This window comes from Anneissia japonica, unplaced genomic scaffold (assembly GCF_011630105.1).
Source record: "Anneissia japonica isolate Jap-2015-1 unplaced genomic scaffold, ASM1163010v1 scaffold8753_len40748_cov112, whole genome shotgun sequence".
Lineage (NCBI taxonomy): Eukaryota > Metazoa > Echinodermata > Crinoidea > Comatulida > Comatulidae > Anneissia > Anneissia japonica.
The window spans coordinates 11315-37009 of record NW_022713611.1 but is presented as its reverse complement, the minus strand read 5'-3'; the positions used below and the strand labels follow the sequence as shown (position 1 = coordinate 37009).

The 25695-nt window shown below is 33.3% G+C and overlaps 1 protein-coding gene across 1 annotated transcript in view; it reads right to left on the bottom strand.

The window, feature by feature from the left end:
• Nucleotides 1-282: 282 nt before the first annotated feature.
• LOC117108531 (cell adhesion molecule 4-like) overlaps nt 283-25695 on the bottom strand; it is a gene marked incomplete at its 5' end in the record, with an annotated part of 35958 nt that continues 10545 nt past the window's right edge. Inside the window, 12 exons of the mRNA XM_033250569.1 lie at nt 283-785; nt 7702-7762; nt 8570-8690; nt 9341-9377; nt 10044-10334; nt 11235-11303; nt 12584-12625; nt 14736-14957; nt 15374-15670; nt 16330-16650; nt 17300-17348; nt 17722-17758. Coding sequence (XP_033106460.1) covers nt 760-785; nt 7702-7762; nt 8570-8690; nt 9341-9377; nt 10044-10334; nt 11235-11303; nt 12584-12625; nt 14736-14957; nt 15374-15670; nt 16330-16650; nt 17300-17348; nt 17722-17758 — 1573 coding nt within the window. The remainder of the gene's footprint in view (nt 786-7701; nt 7763-8569; nt 8691-9340; nt 9378-10043; nt 10335-11234; nt 11304-12583; nt 12626-14735; nt 14958-15373; nt 15671-16329; nt 16651-17299; nt 17349-17721; nt 17759-25695) is intronic.

Genomic DNA, 25695 nt, shown 5'->3' with positions numbered 1-25695 from the left:
AATAAAGATTTCTTACTTGTTTGTTGTCAATAACCAGACCACGCGCAGCGAACACGCTCAACTCAGAAAGAAGGGTAAAGGTCAAGTTGTTGTTCGACACAAGAAGCGAACTGTGTCCGAAATCTCGACAAACGTGTTAGTGGGGGCGTTCAAACTGGTGGTTGCCTAGATGCGAAACGCGTCTTTTAAAAAATAGTCTGTATTTATATTGACAGAAACTCGAAAAACTCATTAGTGTTGCGTTCGAATCGGTGATTGCCTAGACGTGACGCGAAAGTTTTTTATCTTCTACATAAAAATAAATACAACCTAGTAGCAGCCAGGAGACCTACGCTGGCCTATACATCGGCTGAATAAGCTAGCAGAAAGGGGATGTAAAATGTCTTTAAAAAAATGATTTACTCATTATGTAGGTTACATTTTAGGCCAAAATATCGTCGTCAGCTTAGCTAGGCCTTACTTGTTTGGGGTGAAAAGGAAAACTTTCTTGTGTTGTAGAGGCTAGCACTTTTAGTCAAAAAAGGGCACTTCAGGAAAAAGGGGGGGTTCGTTCGAACCCTACGAACCCCCCTGGCTAAGGGCTTGGAATGCTATATTTTCAGCTAATAGAAGTAAAATTTTAGCAGCTGGGTTTATTTTAATTTCATTATTGCAAAATTCATCTACATACCAATATGGACTAGTTTTCCCTCATTCATTTCAAAATAAGGAGTTTGTTCCTCAGTCCGTAATATCTTGTTTGAGGTACTTTGACCAAGGTCAAGATCGGCATACTGAATTTTTTCCTACAAAATATTATACATAAACAAATAAATTCACATAAAAGATACCATGTGGTTGTAGCAATATCTGGTATATAAGGTTCTTTTATGATGATCCAAGCTTCCAGCAAGGCTTCTGCCGATATGAAGAACTAAAACCATAACTATTGGTTGAGTTCCCATCGACTAAATTTATATTAAGTATATGTAAGTAGCATTAATTAAGAATTTAGGTTAAAATTTCCCACACAAACAAAATATATTGATTTCTTTCTTCGAACAAGGTGTCATTTGTAAATATGTATTTAGTAATGTAAATTAAATTTAACATAAATATGGAAGAAGAATAGGAAAGAAATTTGGAGCGGCTGAAATATTTACCGAATATAAAAAATAATAATCATTTTATCATTATTGAAAAGTTCACATTCATGGTTCACCTATGACTAAGCCTTGCTGGAAGCAGGTAAAATGTCAAGTCATCACTCTAATACGTTTACTTCATAATTGGATCAACATAAAGAACCTTATACTAACTTGTTATCGGATCCAATGAAAATATGCTTAAAGCCTGGCTCCAGAGGAAAACACTTTTTTATATGTTGTAAAATACAAAAAGGGGGAAAAACTTTAAACAGTAAATAACATACAGATTTTTGAAAATTTAAAAACTTGGAGGAGATTGTGGTTACACCCATTTTACCCCAGTTGTTAATAAAATTCAAAAATCTGTATTTAATAACCGTTTGAGTTTTTCATCAAACACCCATTTTGTGTCTTATAAATATCGGTTGTACAACATATCAAAACATTTTTATTTTCTTTCTAGAACTTGCCTTTAATACTCTCAACCAATATTTCAATATGAACTCAAATATGGTAGCGAGCATACCACTATATTTATAACATGATGCAATATACTTTCATTATCACTTTTATTGCTACAGTACTGTACACAGTATTACTACAGTAGATATATAATTGGTTTTCTTGATGCTTAGTAATTATGTAACAGAGAATAAATACACCATTTGCGTATTAAGACCCAGACAGCACCTCCAGAAAGTCTCTTTCTAATTATATATCCCTCCAAATAAAGACCACTTACAGTTGTAAGACTATTTTTCTGTGGCCCCAAATGTACAACTGTCTTTAACCTTTATTCTAAAGATTAAAGCTGCTAAAAGCATAGAAACTCCGATCCTAAAAGTGGTCATTAATTGGAGGGAAGCCTGCATCTGTGTGGAAATGGGCACCAATTTGACCATGAAAAAAAAAACCAGTAGATGCGAGGCAGAATAATAAGTAAAAGGGATCACATTGGTATCCCAATTACTATTCAAGTGTAAATTATTCAAAAACTGTAGATGCCTGGCAGGATATTTTATTAACAGGCAAGGATCGCATTGCTTTTCATATTCATCTGTAGATTATTCAGAAAAAATGGAATTTATTAAATCAGACATTAAAGAAATAAAGAATATCATTAATTACACACTGTGCTTTAATGATTCTCTTTTAGTTAGTTTATATATACTTTTAAATACCGGTATATATTTAATGTTGAGACCAGGTGGCACAGAGAGAAGTTCACTATGTTTGGGTGTGAGCTCTTGTTGCTATCTCTTGGTGCCTATTCAATTCTTTAAACTGTTATGGGACTTTATGCCAAATGGTTAATACATTTTAATGAAAATAAACTACAAGAACCAAGAAAGCAATTGTTGAAAAGGGCTTTTGAGGAGGCTCTTGATTGGATGGGGGCATTTGTTCGAGGGAGGCGTTTATTTAATTTTGTGTAAAATTGAAAATGGCCCTTAATTTCACTGTAAATGTGGAACTACAAAAATGTGTTATTGCGTGAACATAAAGAATTATTGATCTCAATCAGGTGTCGAGAATTATTTTGCTTCCATTACCTTTGTTTACGGTCACCTTTTTTTCCCCTTTTTTTTTGGGGGGGGGGAGGGAGGTGTTTATTCGAGGAAAAAGTAAATGCACCGGGGCGTATATTTTGCAAATGTGGAACAACAACACATAATTACTACCAATATGCGTTATTGCGTGTTGCAAGACTTATTGTTCCCAATTGAAGATGCCATTGGGCGTATAATCGAGGGAGGTGTTTATTCAAAATGAAGCTGTTTATTCCAAATAAGGATTAGAGGGGAATTTATATGAGGATGGGGGCATTTATTTAAATGTTTTTTATATTAGTTTATCAACATTTTATAGTGAGAATATAAAAGCAATGTTACATGAAACCAAATGAGATTTTAGAGAAAAATCCACAAAGATGATGTTTGTGCCGCAACTTACTGATGGCAAATTTCTTGGCTGCTTCTTCTTTCCGGATGATCCTAACATGACAATAAACTCTAATTATTATTACTGATAATTTAATTGTGCATCAATATTTAAATTGATGCAAGCTATGTATTTGTGCAGCTTTTGCTTCTTTTTATATTTTTAAAATTTATTAAAAAGCATAAAAATAAGTTGCTTCTACAAAATGTACTCAAAAAGTTTAAATAAATACATAAATAAAAGACTAGAAATAAATAAAATATATTTTTAAAAAATGAATAAAAATATTAAAAAAATTAAATGAATAAATCAAAAATAAAATCAAATAAATATATAAATGAAAATCAATTTCATTCTTAAATAACACCATTTTCATCACTAACTTTCTGCAAATGTTGGTTTGATTGTTGGGCAAAATGTTTTGGGCTTCCGAAAAATAGCAAAATTATTTAGCGGCCAAGAAACAGTATTATTTATCCATTAACTCAATGTAAACATTACTACAAAAATTCCTATGCTCATGAATGTTACATACTGTATTATGTGGAATATATTGTATTCTACAGAAATAAAATGTGTTTGGTTGAATAAAATTATGCTTTCATATTTATTATGAATTTCTTTTTGCCCTAAGTCACAAAGGTCATTGAGGGCGCAATTTGGGGAACGACCTCTATCGCACGCCCCTCCTCCTCAGACCTAGGCCTACATAGGCCTATTTGTAACTAGGGTGGTCTATTGGACCTACGAAATGTTTCACTAAAACTAGTAAATTGATGAAATAATAATATAATAGAGAAGATGGGGTAGGGATATTGAAATATAAGAAGTATAGGAGGGGGGGGGGGGGGTGGTCCATGAACATGACCTAGGTCTAGAATACTGGTTGCACTGCTAGAAGTTTCTAGTAAAAATCTTTACTCAGAATCGTATTCAGGTTTATTTATTATGAAATCAATATTTATGAATTGTTATTCTCATCCCGCTATCCTGGACTATTCAAGTACATCACTCACTAAAAAAAAAAAAAATTGCCAATTTTTCCTCCATATGGTGGAGGAAAAAATGGAGTTACTATGATAATAGGAAAATACCCTAAAAGTGTGAGCAACAGAGGGCAGCATTACTAAAACAAGAGGAGAAATCATCCTGTACCGTATATGGGCCTAGCATACTGAGACTCAAATTTATCCCGTATGAGATACAGGTCAGAACCTCAAAGGGTTAATTATGAAATCAATCTTTTGCGAGTCAATGGTAAAGTTGTCTAATAATAAGTATCATTACAGCAGAAGTTTTTCAAATATTAGAGACTAAATTTAAAGCAATAAAAAAGTTTGCCCTCCAATTTAAGACCACCTTCGGGACTTGAAAATTAAAAGATTAAAGACTTTTAGTTGGTTCTTTAAAAAAATTGGTCTCCAATTAGAGGGGTCTCAGAATTAGAGGGATCTTGACTTGGAGAGTGCACAGCAGTTGAAACAATGGAAAAAAATATGGACAATAAGTGGCACTAGTTATACACTATTTGTCCAGGAAAGCAGAAATCATAAGCAACTCAGGGCCTTTTTTCAGTAGACTTAATTCAAGATTCAAGATTCAATTATTATTGCCATACATAATACATATATTACATATACCGTACTCGCCCAGTTTGAATAAGCGCCCCTCTCGAATAACGTGAAATTTGTCTTAAGCGCCCCGTTTAAATACGCGTCCCTCCTAATTTGAATAAGTGCTTCTCAGTGTTTATTCATTTTTTAAAACAATATCTTCTGATAGATTTTTTTTAGCAAACAATAATCTAACTAATCCTGAGACTGATTTGAGCTGTGGAGTGGATTCGCATTTTTCATATTATGTCAATTTCAACACAAGGATATTTATCCTGGACAGATGAGAGCTACCTGGCCAGTATCTTTCCAACTTTCCTCTTCTTACATTTGTCTTCTTCCAGCTAATCTTAATTGGCTAATGGCAAACAAGCTCATACACCACCACCTTGTTCAACCTTGTTTAATTCCATGTGTATATATTTTTATATTATATATATTTATTAATATATCAGTTAAATGTTGTCTTGCTTTCTTTCGGTACTGAGGTGTTCATAAAAGACTCTTATTGCACACTCAGCTTGCGACCCACAACAAAATGTTGTCTTAACCAGCTGGGATATGTGGGTGCAGGATTGTGGTAATTTCTTTACTTTATTGCTCTGGCTATGTTCTTGAACAAAAATATCTAACATAATTTTTTTTCATAACTACAGAAATATTTTGAAATATTCATATTTTAATGCAAGAGAATTATTTTCAAATTGAATTAAAATCATTATTGATTTGAATGAATGAAGTGAAATAAAACAAAGATTTTTATTTCAAGCCTTTAGTGGACGTTAGTGGATTAACGTCTCCACCCCTGGATGCATAGTTTGATTAGTATGGTGTGTTTGGTTACTAGGCCCTTTTGAAGTAACCTCACTATTCCTGGATACACAGTTTAATTACAGAGGGGCATGCGAGTCACTAGGACATTAGTGGAGTAATGTCCCTACCCCTTGATGCATAGTCCCTTTAGGCATACTGGTATTTTTTTTTGCATACGTTTGTGCATAAGCTGTATAGAAGGTAATAGCCATTCACAGATTTCATAGCAATAAAAGATTGAAATAAATTGATTTAATTAATATTCAATTTTTATATGTTTAGTTTGTTATTTACAAATTTTGTAATATTAAACATATATTGCAAAAATGAGCTAAAGCAGAAACAATGTCATGTAGGTTTTCTACCATGATCTATTTCAGCATAGGACGTAGTTTCATCAGTACGAATCACTCGTGATGGAGAAGATGGGCTGAGATTAAGATCAGCATAAGTAATTTGACTCTGTAAAAAGAGTTTGTCATGAATAAAATGTATGCATCAACTCAAGCAATGCTCATGAAGTTTCCTACTACAAATTAGTTTATCCATGTATATGAAATCACAAAATAGCAGTAATATTATTTATTGTTATATATAAAGGTTTCTTATCAGTATTTTAATCACAGATTTTATTATTTCTTGTAAATGAAGTATTTGTGTAATAACCTAAAATGAAATAAAAACAAATCCATTAAGCAGAAAAAAGTTCTGTTGACTAAATAGAAATTTCAGTTACCACAAAATTAACATCTTTAGTTTTGCCTCTGAGATACAGTACTTATTTATCCTTAATTATTAATAATGACTACTTTTTTGCTTTGATCATGCAAAACAAATAAAATTAATTGTACAATTCATACTGTTGAATGCTTACGGTTTCACAACTGTTATCTTGTTCCCCTTGATAAAAAAAAAAGTCACATGAAAGATTATATACTAAAGTAGATGATAAATGTCAATAATTTTGAAAACTCAAGATGATTAAGTTATGAACTTAATTACTCAAAATGTAATTGTCTTTAAGTGCTATGATAGAGAATCAAAAAGGATTGTTTATTTTGACACAATGTGAGATATGAATGTGTAGCACTTCATTGAATCTTGACCATAAGTCATATTGTATTTTAAAAAGGAAAAGAACATCAACCTAAAATAGCTTACAATAATTATATTTTTCCATCAAAGGCAAGTAAACTAATGCCGAAAGTCTTCCCTAACACTTATCAAGTACAAAAATGTTATATCAGCACACTTCTCTTAATAGCACACAAAATTTTCATTTATGTTGATCACCATAATTATTAAAATTACTATACAGTATTAATAATCGTGTCTAGTGTAAATGTAGTTTAAGTTTAGGGATTACCATATGTGCAAGGTGTTGTATACTAATGCGATCCTATGGGTTGCAGTGGTGGCACCAGCTCTTCAGATCCCCTACAGGGTGCTGGTACCTCCGACCCCAGATAGGGGGTGACTCTTTAACTTGCCTGGTTTTCTATCAAATTTTAAATAAATATCCCATAATTAACACAAAATTGTATTATTTTTCAATATAGAAATTCCCTCAACCAATGAAATGTTTCCCCCAGCCAGGGGGAACAATGTTTGGGCGTGAACCCCGTCGAGGAGCTTAGACCCCTCTTCGGGGAGGTTGGACATCTCTTCGGGGAATTACTGGCGCCGCCCCTGGCCACATGGACCTTAGACAAAAAAAGTAATCACCATATGATATGGAAATCCCTTTCAAAAGACACACAACCGCAATGCACATCCATTATCAGAAAATGTTGATGGTGCATGCAAAGTAAACCATGTTACCCAAAAAATTATACAATTGGAAGCCAAGACATGGAAAACACAGACCAGGAAGATCTAAAACAAATGGAAAATGTAATCAAATGGGATCTAGACAGACTTAGTTATAGGTGAACTGTGGAGGAAGCACACCAAAAGATCTGGAAGTTTCTCTCAAGTCAAGCAGCAGGTGCAGAAATATGCATGATGCTGTCTAGTACAGTCAGTAAATGTATTTGCATTTAAACTTTACATGTCAAATGATTTTTAAGTTACTACAAATAAGCAAATAAGAACAGTTATATTACATGTTATTCAGTGCATACTTTAAGCCATAATACATTTTACATAAAATTAGTTCATAATGAAATGAGAAATATGGAAGTTGGAACAAATAGAATCAAGTTTACCTTTATCATCAGAATTGGTGGAGGTCAGAAGTTGACTTTCTATGTTGCTATTCTTTGTTGACTTTGAAAAAAAAATGTATGAAAATGATATACTGTTGTTAATCAGCAAGTTTTCTAAATAGGTATACAAAAAAGCCAGGAAATATATGCAGTGAGGTATTAAATTCCATGCTCTTGCTATATGCTACATCTATATTTATACTTTTATTTTTAATAGTTTTATTTTCCTTTTCTGCATTAATGTTTTGATATTACTTTTGATGTTAAGTTTTATATTATTAAAGGGGAAGGGTAAATATTTGCATTGTTAGAGAGAAGAGGGAAGAAGGGTACTTAGTATTTTGTATTGTTTTTTTGTGTTTTGTGTTTCCGAAGCACCTTTCTTTCCAAAAGCCTAAATAAATATTATTATTATTATTATTATTATTATTATTATTATTATTATAATACTGTACAGCTTGTTGTCTTAAAGATGTACTGTCCCTTGCAAAAAACAAAAAACAAAATAATAAAAATCATTTTTGAAATTTACTTGCCCATTTTGAAGTAACATAAAAATTATCAACTTGAACATAGAAATTAGTGTATTTAAAAATGCTTACCCATAAAAACCATGATTTTATAGCGAAAAAATGATAGAAACACTTCCAGTCACTGGAAGTGTTTTATTATCTTTATTATAATTATCCAGTTAAAAAATCAGGGAATACATATTTTCAATTTAATAATTTCTATGCTCAAGTTAATAATTTGTATGTTACTGCAAAATGAGTAAGTTAATTTAAAAATTCTTTTTTATGATTTTGGTCATTTTCAAGGGACAGTACATCTTTAAATGTTATGTACATTAAAACATACTATAACATACAATGTTCACACAGGCCTCTTCTTCATTGGGGTCATTGTTACCACAGTGATCCTCACCATCAGCAATTCCTCTTTCACAGTCTTTTTCTTCCAGCTCGAGTCCCTTATAATGTTTACCCTCACTAAAAAAGATAACAATTTAATTATTTCTCCTATACTGTACACAAAAAATTCAAAAATGGAATAAAACTGATTGGTATACAACACACCTATATGGACACAATATTTAAAACCAGACCTCTGCGGGGGCCGGGGTTCTTATGCAGCCATTGTCAAAATATTACAGTTGAACACATTTTAAGATGTACCTCTGCATTTTATATTACACTCTTAGTTACTACTGTTTTTAAAATATTTTACCACTTTCAATCATTCTATTTGAAATTATGCTGCTTTCTCAGAACTGAACACAAATTATTTGTTATGAATTTTATTAGAATGAAGCACGTTTGCATGCAGAACATTCACATTTGTCTAATATGAGAATGTGGTGAGGGCTTTTTAAGTGAATACAGTAGTCCATTAAATGTTTGACTACAAAAGTACTGCATTAGTTTTAGTTGGAATTTAATAATAAAAAATAATAAAACCTTCAAATATAATAAATATAATTTAACACAGATAAAAATATATTAATTAAAAAATGACCAAAAAAATCTCTAAAAACATCTTAAATATAGGACAGGAAACAAGTATTAACTGTTGTATCTGGCAATTGTATAATAAAAACCGAAAATAAAAGATGAGGAGTGAATACTATTTAATAACTAACCTATTTTTACTTTTCTTTTCCAAGTCACCATTTTCATCTACAATCATGAAAGCAAATAGAGATAACAAAATTAGTTTAAAAATAATCTCATGTTATGACCACTTTAGATAGAAAACCTATTATAACATAATAATAATAATAATAACTTTATTTTAAAAAGGAGAAAACTTTTATCACCATATTGGTGTTTTTCACAGGGCCGTTTTTGCAAGAAGATATCAATGAAATGATGAAACTTAAATTAAGAAAAAAAAAACACATACAAACATATTGGAATACATATTAGCAAAGAAATGTAAACTACTAAATTATTAACATTATAAAAACAAGACTAAAAATATTAACATTATGAAAACAAAAGACTATAAAAATACAAAAGGCTAAAAAAAGTGTTGTCATGATAATGTAGAACAGTTTAAGATTTTTTTTGTTCATTATTAAAAATATTTAATCTTCTCAGTTTATTAGTCTTTTAAAAGGATAAATATTAGGAGCAGTTGTTACAAAATTATTTAAATTATTTAGGTTATTCCAGATTTCTGCCCCAGATAACACCATAAACATTTCACTTTATTTATTTTATTGACCATCAAAATACATATACAGAAAAGATATAATGAATAATTCTATCAGGTGATTGGCAGCTGAAGAAATTACTATGGCTCACAAAGTTACTATAGCCAATCAACGTAAAGTAACTTACATTTTCCAAAGTATTCAATACAACAAATTCCACAAAAGTAGAAACAGCAACGGAGAATATACTTGAAGAAAAATGTAGTATTACTGCAGAGCTTGGGAGGTGAACCAGGTTTTCCCTGTGTTTTCCATTCCTCCTTGTTTTTCTCTTCATTTTTTACTGCTAAGTCCCACTGGAAAGTCTTAAAGTGGGCGATACTAGGACGATATTTTTTTCTCATTGCAAGTGATACGTCGCCTTCTACTGCTGTCATATCTTCACCTTTCATCTCAATTTTCCTGCAAAATATAAAGTCTGCAAAAAACAATTTAGTTAAAAAATAATTGTGAATAATGTTCTGAAAACTCATCTAAATAACAAACTTAATTCTGATTTAGAGTTAACAGAATTACAAAATAAAATGTCAAAAAGTATGTAATATTCAACAAATATTTGAAACACTTTTTTAATAATTGTATATTTCAGTTTAGATTATGTAATATTTGGATTTATATAATGCATTATATTGAAATCTCGAAAGTGTTCAAGGTGTGGACTAGCTCATACAGTAACTTGTTTCTCAACTAAGGGTATTTCCCTGTACCTGGTAAACAGATACAAGTTAATCACATCTGTCCTCAACAGGAGCTGTATGGACCAGTACAAAAGAAATTGTGAAAGATGTACTGGGTTCTTTAAATAAAGTGCACATGAGCCGAGTTGTGTACACTGGGCCTACAGTTAATATTCCTTAACCGAGAAGACTTTTCACCACCAGAACCAATAGGCAAGTGTGCCGTTCAAACTAGGTCAATATTATGGCTGTACGTTGCGGCATCCTTTCAATAAGCCATTAAGGTTTCAAGTCTCTGCCTCCATGAGAAACAATGTAAAGTATAAAATAATAGTTGTGTTATGTGTGCAAGAATTCTAATAAGGATACTAAAAGTATGAATGCAAATAAATTCAAACTACCACCAATAATATACTTCAGCATATTTTTAGACTTCTTATAGAAAATTTCTACCAATCTCAGTGTGCACTAAACTACTCTTTGACTTGGACCCCATAAGAGTGGCTAGTCTAGTAAATTCTGACCTTTTATTTACTGTAGGTGTATATTCATACCTTATTTTTATAGCAAACATCATTTTTAAAGAAAAATGAGGTATAAAAAGTCTTGCATTAATTAGAAACAATTTCTGCGCAACTTACAAAGCAGAAACAGTATCCACAGTATGACAGGAATAACGAAAAGTGCATACAATGCTGAGTTTGAACCCTCTAAAAGAAAAAGATGATATACACATTTTAATTTAAATATATCTCAATTACTAGAAATATTGTTTCAACACATTTTTTAATTTAATTTTACAGTACTTACTTATCAACAATATTTCTTTGATATTTAGATCTAAAAACAATTCTAGTATTAGAAATTAAAGGCATAACAACAATAGGCGTATACCGTAGCATTAGAAAAGATGATCCATTAGATCACTGTTAATTATTTCACAAGTTTTCATAAAAAGACTGTTTATACAAAAACAGAAATATGCACAAACACACATACTAACATTCCTACAAACTTTGTTTTGTTGTGAATATTGGATTATTGTTTGACTAAAGTTGAATTTCATTAATTAAATTAAATACAAATAGCACAAAAATACAAGGCTTTATTCATGCATGTCACATGTTTTTGTGAAATCAAATTTGATAGTCTGGGCAGCGCTTTAGAGTTAGAATGACGAAACCACCTCATGTTTGGCATTAAAAATACTGTCTAATAGGCAGCTATGGATGAGGTTTGTTATGTAGGCGATGTAAATTAAAGAATTTGTGACATCAAGCTTCTACTACTTGAAAACCCCAATTAAAACAATCTACAAACAGAAACAGACACAACAAAATGTAGCAGTATACACCTCTGGCTTCTACATAAACATTTTCCTCAAAGAGCATGTCATATGACCCTGAACAAAGTTTATATCCCATAACCATTCCCTTTAAAAACATAAATCTGCCTCTGGTTCAGTATGATTTTATGGATTTATGAACCAAAAATTTTGAATATATGGCTCTAAAAAGAAAATAAATAAAACTGACAGGTTCAATATTCTTTATTAAGTTGTCTTTGTACTTCATATTTCTACTTTTATAATTAACGTCTGTTCATAACAAAATAAGTATCAATATAGCTATAATGAAATTGAAACAAAATGAAAACATGTGATGTATTACCTTCCTTGTGAAATGAAAATAGAAACAAAAAGCATATAGCAAGTAAACAGTGCAATAAAAAATGCAAACCAAATGTTGTTAATGATACCACAAAATTATTCCCTATTCCATTCTATTCCATACATCTCTATGTAGTCTTAACTGGTGCCATGCTCTTTACAGGGGATTACTGAAGGGAATTATTTTTTACTATTATGAAAAATAAATATGTTAATTGCTTTATTATTATTGTTATAATTTTCATGCATTAAAATTGTAGCAACAAAAATCATAAATAATGCATTTCTGTTAAAAAGTACTTTTCCTCACTTTATTTTTACCATTTTTAATCTTATTGTCTTTTACATCAACCTTGCTGCTATCTGAAAATTTCAATAAAATATTTTTAAATAAATAAATAAATTATTTCCATTTTGTTGGGACTTCTGTTTGTTTTAACATTTATACCAGTCTATGACAGGAAAGAATAATGTACCCCATAATTCTTCATTTTGTAGCAATACTTTTTACAGGGTATGCCCAAGATTAATTGGTGCCAAGTTCTGCACAAGCAGGTAGACCACCTGCTCTATATGTATGAACCCTACGTAAATTTTTACTGTTCTCTTCCGAACGAACTTTTGGTGCATATTAACTTTCTGCCTGCCATACACGGAGATCGTCGTGTCAACACGATTGACCGCCTGTATTTTCAAGAGTGTTGAACAGACCGAGTACTGGCATACTGTGACCTTACAGCAAGTTCATGGTCATTTGACAGTTTATGCTATATGCTGGCTGCATTGTTCATTGAAAACGACATGAATACCCTGTGGCAGATCCAGGAATTTAAAAAAGAGGGGCCCCAGGGAGGGATATTTACAGATGGAAGGTGTAGACTACCTCAGGCCCACTATGGTTAGGACTGTAGTACAACATTTTATGGCTATAGTACCACTAGATGGTGGAAAATGGCACTGTCTGACTTAAATTTTAGTACGTTTCGAAATTCAGGAGGCCCCCCCCCCCACAACACTTTGAATCTGCCAATGATTTTTTTTTTTTCTGCCTACATGTATTTTTATTAATAACAGTTTTACTATGTATTCTGGTTGTGATATGCAATGCATGGTACCACTAGATCTGTGAGTGTATAATTATGTTAATTTGTTTTTAAAGTACCTGCTACTTGTAATAGCCAACAAGCCAATCAATTCTTTAGAATAAAATATGATTACAAGAATGCTCCTCCCTGGTAACCTGCATGGTCATACTAAATTAGTGAGAAACGTTTGTCCACCAGATAGGATGCTGCATATAGCATTCCCAAATGAAGTTCACTGGTTGTGGTTCTGTGATGTCATAACCCATGTGATGCAGTGGTGGACCATCAAGGCAAGCAAGGTATGCTATGCATACCCATGGAGTAATACCTTGGTCTGAAGGAGGACACCAATTTGCCTTTTGTAATGCATCATTGCTTGGTGTGTCCCATTCCAGAAAACACACAATTCGGGCAGTTCTATTTTGAATACTCTGTATCCTTTTTAGGGAAGTTTGATTACAGTTTCCCCAGACTACATTACAGTAAGTGAAACAAAATAATATTATGTAAAACAGGTTTCAGGTTTCAATATCCAAATGATATTAACCCATACATATGTTCAAAATAATTTTGGTCTACACAAAAATAATTTACACAGTATAATGCTCAGCTAATTAACCACCGAAATAGCCTGTTCTTCATGCTAATCTGTGAATACCTGTACATACAATCATAAATGTTTTATTTGTGATCCATTCTTCAGTTCAGAGACTACAAGGTATAAAGATTTTGGCCACAAGCATAAAGCATACATACTTGTACACAATTAAATATATCATCTGTTTCTCTCTTCTGGTGTTCAAATTTTTAATTCATTATTTAATTTATCTTGTTAATTAATCCTTTTTTTTGTTAACTTGAAGGTTATATAATCTTTAGTTAGTTCTATCAGTTTTGAAGTATAACTGGACCATATGTAAAACAGCGTTTAATATCCAACTAATACTAACCTCTATTCATCCCAATATAATTTTTGTTAAACAAATAATAAACATTGAAATTATAAAGTTATAGTGCTAATTTAATCGAAACATGCACATCAAGCAAATATAAACCATTTAATGTATTCAAAGTTTATCAGATACATCCATGTTGACCTGATACTTACAAACACATACCCTCACTTGTTACTTAATATCATAATTAAAATTTATAATGCCAATGCAAATTGATATAGACTATTCATTGGATGACATGCTATAGAAATTACATAAATATTGCTGATTGTATTTTATACTGTTATCGCAATTACTTGCATTTTGGTTTATAGCAAAATGGTAAAAACTGAGCTAAAATCCATAGTCTGATATTACATTTCCAAAGCTTAAAATATTGCCTTTTAACATCATAAAGTTAAATCTTGGTGCATAAAGAGAATTTTAAATTACCTTTACAGGTCTTCAATGGTTCTGTTGCATTAACTTCTCCATTCTCTGCATAGCATGTGATGTTTGATTTACAAATCTCTTCATAAATTTTCGTAGATGCAGTAAGTGTTCCATTCTCAATCATTTCCCCATCTTTGTATATTATTACAGAAGATGGTTCGGGATGACCGTTTGCAGTGCATGTTGCAGTTCCAACTTCTGATTCAAATGTAATTGTAAGATCTATTATAATTGAGAAAAAAATCAGGTTTGGTTAATATGGGAAACTTTTTTCAAGTTTTTTTTAATACATTATAAAAAATAACTAGCAACCTTTACCTGAAAATTTGTCCTTATTGCGATAGAGAGGAAACGTGATGAAGCCACACGTTCATTTGATACAGCAACATTTAATATGGTGTTGATACAATAACTGTACTCTAATAAATGGTAATGTGCCCATTGAGATGATCAGTGGACATGATACTTGTGCATCACAAATAAAACCACAATGAGTAAAAAACAATTAGCACCACACTTTCTTGAAAAAAAAAAAGGTGCTCATTAACTGATTATTTTTCAATACGCTTGAACTGAAAATTTAAATCACAGAAATTGAACAGATAAAAGAAAATATAAAAATTAAAATATACACATACATATTACTTTCAAGTCAATTTGATTACTGGTTTTGCCATCTTTTCCTCTTAATTGATCACTTTCAGCTTTACATGTATACCTGCCACCATCAGCTGCAGTTGCAGCTTCAATGTGTATTTCAAGAGCATCTTCACTTGTAGTAAATCTAGAGCTGTCTGTGATGCTGAGTGCTTGTCCATCTTTATACCATGTGATACTAGGGTGCGGGTCACCATCAGGTTTACTACAGGTCAAGGTCACTGATTCACCTTTATAGACACTGCTTACTGAGGCAGACAGTACAGGCTCATCTAGGTCTGATAAAAATTATATTACTCAAATAAATACTTAAAACAAATCCTGTACAAGTATAAGGTTACACTTAAATCATGATTTCGTGGCTTAGTGATTTAATTGATATGAATTTTAAAACAAAAATAGATCTATCAAATGTATCAATTTGTTTACTATAATTTCCAATTTTACTGGTCCAAATTAACAATATGTTTTGATTATATCGGTGGATCCGCAGAGCATTTCAATTAACTTTAAATTTTTTATCCAACTGACTTTCAGAAATCAGATTTTAACCAATTCATTGATCGTTTAAAAAAGTTCATTTTTATATACCCTTTTTGGATAATGAAATCGCCCAAACACTGCACTGTGCAGCATGCTCAATCTGTTCATATATGTTTTTCTTACACACGCCCAGTATTAAAAATGTTTTGGGTTATGTGGTCATAAAATGGCCCAAACCAATTGATATAATTGATTTGATGACTTCAAATATGGAAATAACTGATCTGAATGAATTTATTTTCTACTATTGATGTGATGAATACATCTATTTTGAATCTACTTGGTATTCAGTTATTTTGCTCGATTACAGTACAATTTTAAAATTTGTGAACAACTTTACCGAAATGTAATAAATAGAGAATGTAAATGTTGAGATATAATATGCAATACTTACAATATACAGAGAGGATGGAAAGATCTGAATTTATGGACTCCCCGCTTGTTGTCAGTATCTGACATTGAAATCTTTTCTGAGTATCACTCCTAACTGGCTTTGTAATAACCAGGTCAGCATTCCCAGGAGTTGTTCTTAAGCTGTAACGTCCACTTACAGTGTCTTTATTATTTACAATACTAGCTTCTCCAGTGTCATTTACTTCCTTCCATAAGATAGCCAAAGGTGAATTAGTAACTTGTGAATAGTCGCACGGTATCACCACTTCACCATCACCTTCTTTGGCCACTACATCAACTGTTACAACTGACTGGCTATATACTTTTTTGAAAAAAACACACACAAAAAAACTTTTATTACTATAATTATGTAATTGTAAGTAAGGATGAGACTTGCTACAGCACAATATGCTTAACTTAAAAAAAAGAAGGAATTAGATTATTTTAAGAATATATACTGTACAGTAAATATCAAACATCAAGGTGTTTTAATTTTTGTGATTTAAAAATGTCAAAGTGTACTTCTTTAAAATTAATAAACATTTAGTTATATTCCACATTGAGATGTATATCTTATAATTTATGGATATTTTGTCTTGGAAAAATTATGATCATCACAAATTTGAATTCTTATAATTATCTACTTGGTATGGATTTATTTACCGACTTAAATATACAATTGCTCCAGTTGTATTACAAATAAAAAATGTGACTCCAAAATTGACCAATGACCATGTCAATTTAAGGAGGCACCTTTATTCAATATCATACAACCTTTACAAAACCTTGTTGGCCATAAAGGGCCTACACTGACATTAAAGTGAAAAGGCCATACAAAATAAGATGCTGGCAATATTTCATGTTCTTGTCATAAATATGAATATTTGAGGAAATTTATTATTACACAACACATGATGATAGCGATAAAAGTAAGTATGACATGCAACCTCTACAGAGTTGACACAACTTACCATTAGGTACACTCAGCAACAGAAGTAAAATCAAATACAGTAGTAACAACTGGAATAAACAATGAATATAAACAAGAAATAATATACAAATTTACACTACATTATTATTAATTAATATTTAAAGTTTCTTCATGTTTTTATTCTTCTTAGTGTTTGATGTTTATTTTTAAGACTATTTTTTATGGCTTTGAATGTGTATTGTGTTTTGTAAAAAAATTTTCCAACTTTTAAATCTTACCAAGCAAGTTAACTTTCTGTATGACAATGTTCTTGAATCTTGAATCTTTAGTAAATTACATGTGACAATGTTTTAAGACAACTGTTTTGATATCTGTTTATTTCATAATGTATAGATAATTGACAGTTAGAAAATAAGTAGAATAATATTTCTCAAATGTATTATTAAATAAGAAAAGACTTACAAATACAATATTTTTTGGTAACAGCCACATTGCCTTCCTGCAAAGTGAAAAATAATCAGGGTAGATGTAGTTATTAATAATATTACAATGGTGAAACCTAATGGTCTGCTAGGTTAACACTCCCTAGACCCATGTAATGGGAACATCCAACCATCCGAAGCCAAATTCTGACCCCACCCAAGTACAGTACCAGTGCAATAAGAGGGCTACCGCCGTGCTGCCTAGATCATCAAAGATGCCCGGACCAAACCTAATAACATTCCCCTGGCTGTTGATGATTGCCTTTTTGCCTCATAGATTCTACCCTGCCTACTTGACTATTCCTTACCATATGTTCAATATCAGGGTAAGGCTGTTTTAGTTCCTATTTTAAGCTGGAACTATTCAATGGCCTATCCAAAACTAGGCCTATATTCCGGTGAAAAAATCAGACAATTACTCAAGCATCAAAGAAATGAGAAGACCCTAATTATAGTTATAGTAGGCATAGGAGCTTAGCCTTTGGTCTTTACCTCGAGCTTGGCCAGCCTTTAAACTGTTTTTGCCCCACAACAACTAATCCAACTAAACAGAAAACACACCCATCACAAGGAAGACCGTCCACCTGTATTTGTAACAAGTTATTTTCAGCAGCGAGAGTCTGTGGAACATGTGAGTTTTTTATGCTGTGAATTAACAATCCGATCAGCCAAATGGGCAGGTCTATTTAAGGACGGACTGCGGTGTTGCCTATGTTTAGCCATAGCTGTGGAATACGCGAGTCTACATGCTCTGAATTAACGATTCGATCAGCCTACTGAGCGGGTCTCTTTAGGGACGGACCGCGATGTTGTATTTTTCACTACAATAAGCAAGCTGTTTATTTTTAGCGACAATAAACAAGTTTAAAGAATGGGCTTTGCATTTTAAACTTTACAGCGATTCCAATGTCTGAAGTAATTAATTGGAAGAGTTTGAAGTCTACCGAATTCGGAGCCCATTTCTTTCTGTTTTGTAAGCATTTGTTTTTTGCAAAGTTGTTTTTATGCAGTTAAAATAAATGACGAGACAATAAAAAAAATTAATTAATTTAAACAAAATAAAATTATTAATAATAATAATTATAATAATAATTATAGTAATAGCGCACATATCCATCTAATTTAAGATGATCAAGGCGCTTGATATGTGGAATAGGAACTCGACCAATGACTTTCTTCGCCCCTAAGATTCCCTTCGTGTCTTTGCTACCCGGTAATCGGGTACCAGCAACTCTTGTCGTCTACCACACGGGCTGTCTGTTCCAGTACACCGGGGTATCCCCCTACTCGTCTCGAAGAATGTACTGGCAGTGGCGTATCCAAGGGGGCATGGGGAGGGGGCACACGCCCCCCCCCCAGTAGCCACGCTATTCGAAAACTTTGAAGCAAAAAAAAATTAGGCTAGGCTTATGCTTATGCTGTCACGGTTAACGTGTATTCGGGAATCTAAGAAGCAATATTTTTCAGTGGGCGTGGCCACCGAAAATAGATTCCACCGCCCCACCAGTCCCCCCATTTTATAACTGCTAGGTACGCCACTGTGTACTGGGTTCTTTATAGTGCACACGAGCAATTGTATACACTGGGCCTATGGTTTATAGTCCTTCTGAGAAGACTTGTTCCACCACCAGAACCATAGGCAAGTGTGCCGTTCGAACCAGCGCCGATATTATAGCTATAGCTAACCGCTCGGCCATTCGACTCACTCCCGCATCAATATTTCCAAAATTCTTGACGAGGACGGGAGTGATAATCTAACAAATTTTTCTATATGCCCTAAAGATTGGAACGCCCTGATTATTCCTCTACCTCAATCAACAGTTCTATTTCGTCATTAGTTACATCGTTAAGGATTTGTATGAAACAGAACCGTGCATGCGTAAACCAGTTGAACTGTTCTTGTTGTTTGCTGGCCAGCATATTTTTCTTCTAAAGTTTGTTCATCAATAATTCTCAAGTTAATGATGAGAAGTGACTTGTTTGTAAGATAAGTATTATTTGTTGTAATGGAATCGCTAATCAAGACACTGTTTTCATTATCCATGGCGAATAATGACGATATTAGGATGGTTCCTCATCAATCGGAAATAGACGAGGGTGACACAGCATCCACGGCTGCTGCTGCTGCAGCAGTGAGTGAGAATTCATTGTTGTTAGTTAATGTTTTAAACTCGATGAGAAGGAGCATGGATGAAACCAATCATCTGTTATTAGGTTTAAAAACTAGAAAATCTTCTACTCAAACAAAACTAGCTTCAGAGGAAGCATTTACACCCACTTCAGAGGAAGTTACATCAGCTTCAGAGGAAGCAATCTAGCTTCAGAAAAAGCGACTGTAGGAGGTCTAACTTCAGGCCTACATCCTGCGTCCATCGTTGCTAAGGACAGTGCAGGCGATGATGAGGAAACATCGAGCGCGTCAAACGATGACATCATTAGCCTCTTCAGTGGGGATGATTTTGATAATGATGATGAGGTATCGTCCGAAGACGAGAATATTAATTCCTTTTTAGGTCTGATAAATCAGAATCTTAGCTCATCCCATTCGTCTGGACCTAAGATTTCAGAGAGAATTGCTAAGATTGTGAATGACAAGTTTTCCACTGCTATAACTTTAGAGAAACTAAAGGAAATATTTAAAAATAATATACAAAGATCCCTTGTAATTTCGAAAAAATTATTTGTGCCCAGGGTTAATAAGAAATTTGGCATGGTGTCAAGGGTTTCCATAGACTGAGAGATCTTAGGGTAGCTGTCTTTCAAGTCTCAATAGTTTACAACAGACAATGGTTTGCTCCATATCCAAAGGCTGCACAGAGGGTATAAGACCTTTTTTATCCCAGAGAGGGAGAGGCTTGCATCCTTCTAACGCCCGTATTCTTAAAACAAACTTTAGTCGAACTTCAAACTAGAACTTAATTTAGTGCTAGTTGCAACTTCAACTTCAATTTGTATTCACAAACAACGTAGTCAAAGTTTTAACTACGACTAAATCAAGTCCTAGTTTTAGTTCAACTGAAGACGACTGGCAAGCCATGACTACCAAACTAACCAATGAAAAGAGCTAACTTTAATAGCAGACGAAATTTTAGAGATCCGGTAATGCGGATGAATATTAAGCTGCCATCTGTGGTTCAAAAACGTATTTCCTCATAATACATAATAGACCATCATTCGCTTAATTAATTTTCTAAAATAATAACTATATTAGTTGTTAACATATTACAATAGAGAATTTGAACAGACACTGAAAATTTGCTTCTTTGGAGAACTATTATAATTGAGCCCGAGCTAAGGCGGCGCCATCTTTGTTGTTGTTATGGTGAAGCTAGGTGATTGCAACGCGAGGGGATTACGTGCAAATCAGGAACTATCGCATGCGGCTAGGAAAACATGTTAATTTCTCCTTTTGGAAGCTAAACTTGATGTCTCTTTTGTTTAACACACCAAAGATATATCAAACCTGCGTATACAATCGTTCGTTTCACTTTATCGTGAGTTACAAAAACATGTTTTTAGTGGGGTAAATATTTCAAATCGGCGATTTAGCCTGACCCTAGGCTGACTAAATTATCATTTTATTCGAGGTTCGCGTCATTTAGTCGTAGTGCTAGTCGAAGTTGGTTTTAAGAATACGAAATGATGTAATTTTTAAGTTTTAGATCAAACTACGACTAAAGTTTGTTTTAAGAATACTGGGGTTACTGTCAAAATCAGAAAAATTACTGAGAGCTCAGCAAAGAAAGAAGATGAAAGCCTTCGAAAACAGATAAATGATTTTCAGGTATTTGATTTTGAAGTAATGATTGAAGATAGAATCAAGCCAATTTTACAAGAGGAAGTGTATAATTTTTATGGGGGTCTGTTTCCCATTGGGAAAAATTAACTTCAGATCATACTATTTTAGACTCTATTTTAGTCCATGGTGATAAAATTACTTTCATTAGTCCAACAAAATGTTTTCTAAATATCCATACTGCGAATGAACATAAGAAGCTAATGGATCAAGAGATACAGAATCTTTTAAAGAAAAGAGTAACTGTTCGAACTTATCCTGAACCTGCTGATTATGTGTCACCAATTGTTCTGTTTTTAAGAGGCTATGAACACATTGAATATAAACATTTTAAAATTGATTGATTGATTGAATTTATTCGTTGCTCAACATGCACAAACAATATAAAAAAGATTTGAGAACAAGAAAGTAAAAATTAATGAGCATCAGGAGCGCTCATTAGCCCATTTCCAATGGGGTCCAAAATTGCACATTACAAAATTAAATTTAAAATCTTAATATTTAAAACTTTAAAATAGATATAAAATATGAAATACAAATAAATACAAAACCAGACCTCTGCGAGGGCCAAGGTTCCTATGCGGGCATTCGTAAAATATTGCACTACTGTATTTTCGATGATGTAGACATGGCAACTAACGAGGGAGTGCTCGTGTTAATTTGAGATGACAAACACACTAGCCTTTGCACAGCCATACGCAACGCATCTTCTTTGACATCTTCCTGTGGGCATATTTTAACTAGTGTTTTTGCTACAAAAATAGCTTGGTATCCCTGTTCAGTTATAAATTTATGATGTTAATTTTGTACTTTTTTGAAAAAAAAAATTATTTTCTTCAACTGTACTAATAAACACTTCAACAAGAAAGTCAAACTTCAGCAAGAACAAGAAAATATTCACATGTACGGTACATACATATATAATTAATAGGCTAGGCCTAGGCATACACCATTAATTAATTGAATTATAGTACTGTACTAAAAACACTAACGTACTTTATAAAAATATATATATATAGCCTAGTAGGCCTATTAGTAGAAAATATACAGGCATTGGCCCTTTTCAATATTTTAATTGATAGTATACAGTCTATAAAAGAGAGGCATAGGCCTAAGCCTACCCTAGCTAGCGTGAACCGCTGTAAACATCGAAAATGATAGACCTAAAACATTAACATTAAAGTTATTAAATAAACATTACAATCCTACAATAAGAATTACACCGCAGTTGTGCACATACCATATATAATTAGCAATAGAACGCAACCTAACCTAGGCCTGAAAACATGATTGGACGAGAATCGTAACAAGATTCATAACCCGATGAAATTATGACGTTCAGGCGGTGTCTAATTTATTACACTGCACCAAGTCTGCGGCGAAGGGCCTAGCACCGACCGCCACACACAATTGAAAGACACATTTTATTTAATATCTCTAGCCACCGTTCGTTATTAATCATTTCTCAAATTTAATAACGTCACGTAGTAGTTATAATAATATATTTTCATACATTCCTTGTTCGCGAACGATTCGGTTGAGTTTAGACCTAAAAAAAAATTACTGGACTTTTTAAACTCGCTGTACTATATCAATAAATGAATGGATTTTCTCCGAACAAAGATGACAACAAAGCTTAATAAGATCGGATCTCTCAGAAAACAATCACATGGGAGTGTTAGGACCAATAACAATGTCCAGATTCTGCTTTTTCAAAACTTCATGCAGAGAACGTTGTTTACAAATTCACGCGGTGCCGAATGAGCGTTGTATACTAACACACGGGGAGTTAGTGGGAAGTGGGAACTGGAATGAAACGAAGGTGCGTTACTTATTTTATGATAACGGGAAAACTATACAATATTTTTGAATGCCATTTTCAATATTTAGAGATGAGATATGTGAAATACAGGATCCGAAATTATAATGAATTACGTTCAGTAGTTTTTAAATTATTATAGTTCAAAAATTGACTTTACATTTTTATGGCATGCTGACCTCAGCGTGCAGGATTTCTTTCACTGATAAAGTGATTAGCGAATAAAGTGCCTAAGTAAAAAGTTCACGTCCCCATGGTTACGTTCGCTGTTAATCAGGCCTGTAGCAGCCTTCCACTGGATTGAAAGGCCAAAGCATGCCCCATTTGTACAACGCACAACCAATGGACCTATTAATATAATAATTATTAATAGGTCCATGGCACAACCAAAAAGCAAACGGAATGGAAACCATAGCAGTAAATAATCTTATGGTAGCCTAGTTTACCGAACAAGCCATTCGGCTTTTCTCGGCATTATTAGCGCATTTACGCTCCTGGATTGGAATAGGTGGCGTACAAAGAATCAAACTAATTAGGTGACTGACCATGTGTCTGATTCTCATAATTGAGTATTGTGCCAACGTGTTGGGAACCTACTTGCGGAACGTTTACTCAAGCGTTACTAGGCAACTTTACAGTACTGGGAAATTTAGTATTGTTGCCTATTTCGGGATGGATCGGGTGGATTAATTTTATTTTCTTAATCGTTAAATATTTCACTGACTCGGTCGGAACTGAGCCAACAATGGTTTCACTCTACCGTATTGTACACACGTTAGTCTATTATCCGATAGAAGCTGCAAAAGGATTACTGTATCCAGTCAGGTATCAAGTTTGTTTTATGTTTTTTTTCAAACCACAACACTTCCATACACAACACAATTCTATTCTGTCTGCTGTAGAACCTTATCCAAACTGCAGTAGTATAAAATTGAGGTTTTTGGAGTGCAGATAAAGTTTTATATCCATACCAGCTAGGAAAGTCCATGGAGTTAGATAATGAGGGCGCACGAGTGAACAACGATTTCGTCAGTAGCTCCGTCGGAAATCATAGATAATTCCAAAATTAACAGTAATCGGTGATCATTTTGCAAAAATCTTAAGTGATTCTTATTACTTATAATAATATACTGAAAAGCTGACGACCAAACAGGCCAATATGGGTAAAAAAAAAAGAAATCAGCTGCTGCAGACTTAGGGCCTGAGCCTGAATCGCCTGAGCCATCAGGAACGGCCGACCAATCAAACACGGAAACGCTGAGGCGGGAGATTCGGAAGCTTTCGACCAAGATCGACTCGGTACTAAGCAATCAGCACACTATACTTGGGCGTATCGATGTTATAGAAGCTAAACAAGTTGATATGGAAGCATCGCTACAATATTCGAGTGAGTCGATAACCAATCTTGAAAAGAAAGTAGCCGATTATTCCATCGAGCTCAAGGCTGTATCAACGAGCATTTTAAACGACAAGTCCATCATCGAGGCACTAGAAACTCAAATCAACAAAATCGAACGATATTCTAGAAGTTTTAATTTGAGATTTGGAGGCCTACAGGAGGAATCTAATGAAGACGCTATAAAGAAAATTAAGGATCTTATTGCCAATGAATTAAAAATGCTTGGTATACTGTAGATATAGAAAATGCCCATCGTATAGGAAAACCCCGAGCACCCAATGAGAAGCCACGTCATATTATTGCAAAATTCCTTTACCGACCTCAGCGATTCCAGGTGTACATTAAAGCGAAGACGTTACTCAAAAACAGTAATATTTTTGTAACCAAGGATCTTCCTGAAGCGGACTTGGTGAAAAAAAGAGGCTTAAGGGATGTTATGGCTAAGGCATACAAAGAAGGGAAGAGGCCCCTATTCCGTAATGCAAAATTAAAAATTGTCATTCTAAAGAATGCTTTCTTTAGAGCCTTCTCATCTTTCTTTCTTAAAAGATGTAAACACATTGAAAATAGAGGGCGGCAGACTGTATTTCGACACTATCAGACCGATAGTTCGTATACTGTAAAGGCAAAATTCGTGTGGCATTTCCAACCAACTTGACAAGGTTTAAATTCATGTGGCATTACCGTTGTCAGGCACGTCGTTTAAGGTATTCGTACTTGTGCGTTAAAATTTTAAAATTGTTAATATCACTTTTCAAATAATTTAAAGCACGTTTCAGGTCATTTTGAATATTCCAAAACTTTCCAAAATGTACGCGCCGTACGTTCATTTCCACGCCCACAGCACGTACTGAAGCTGGAAATTACGTTTCGGTTACATGTGTTGGGTTTGTGACACTGTATTAATACTACCGTGCGCACGGACGTTAGGACGTATGTG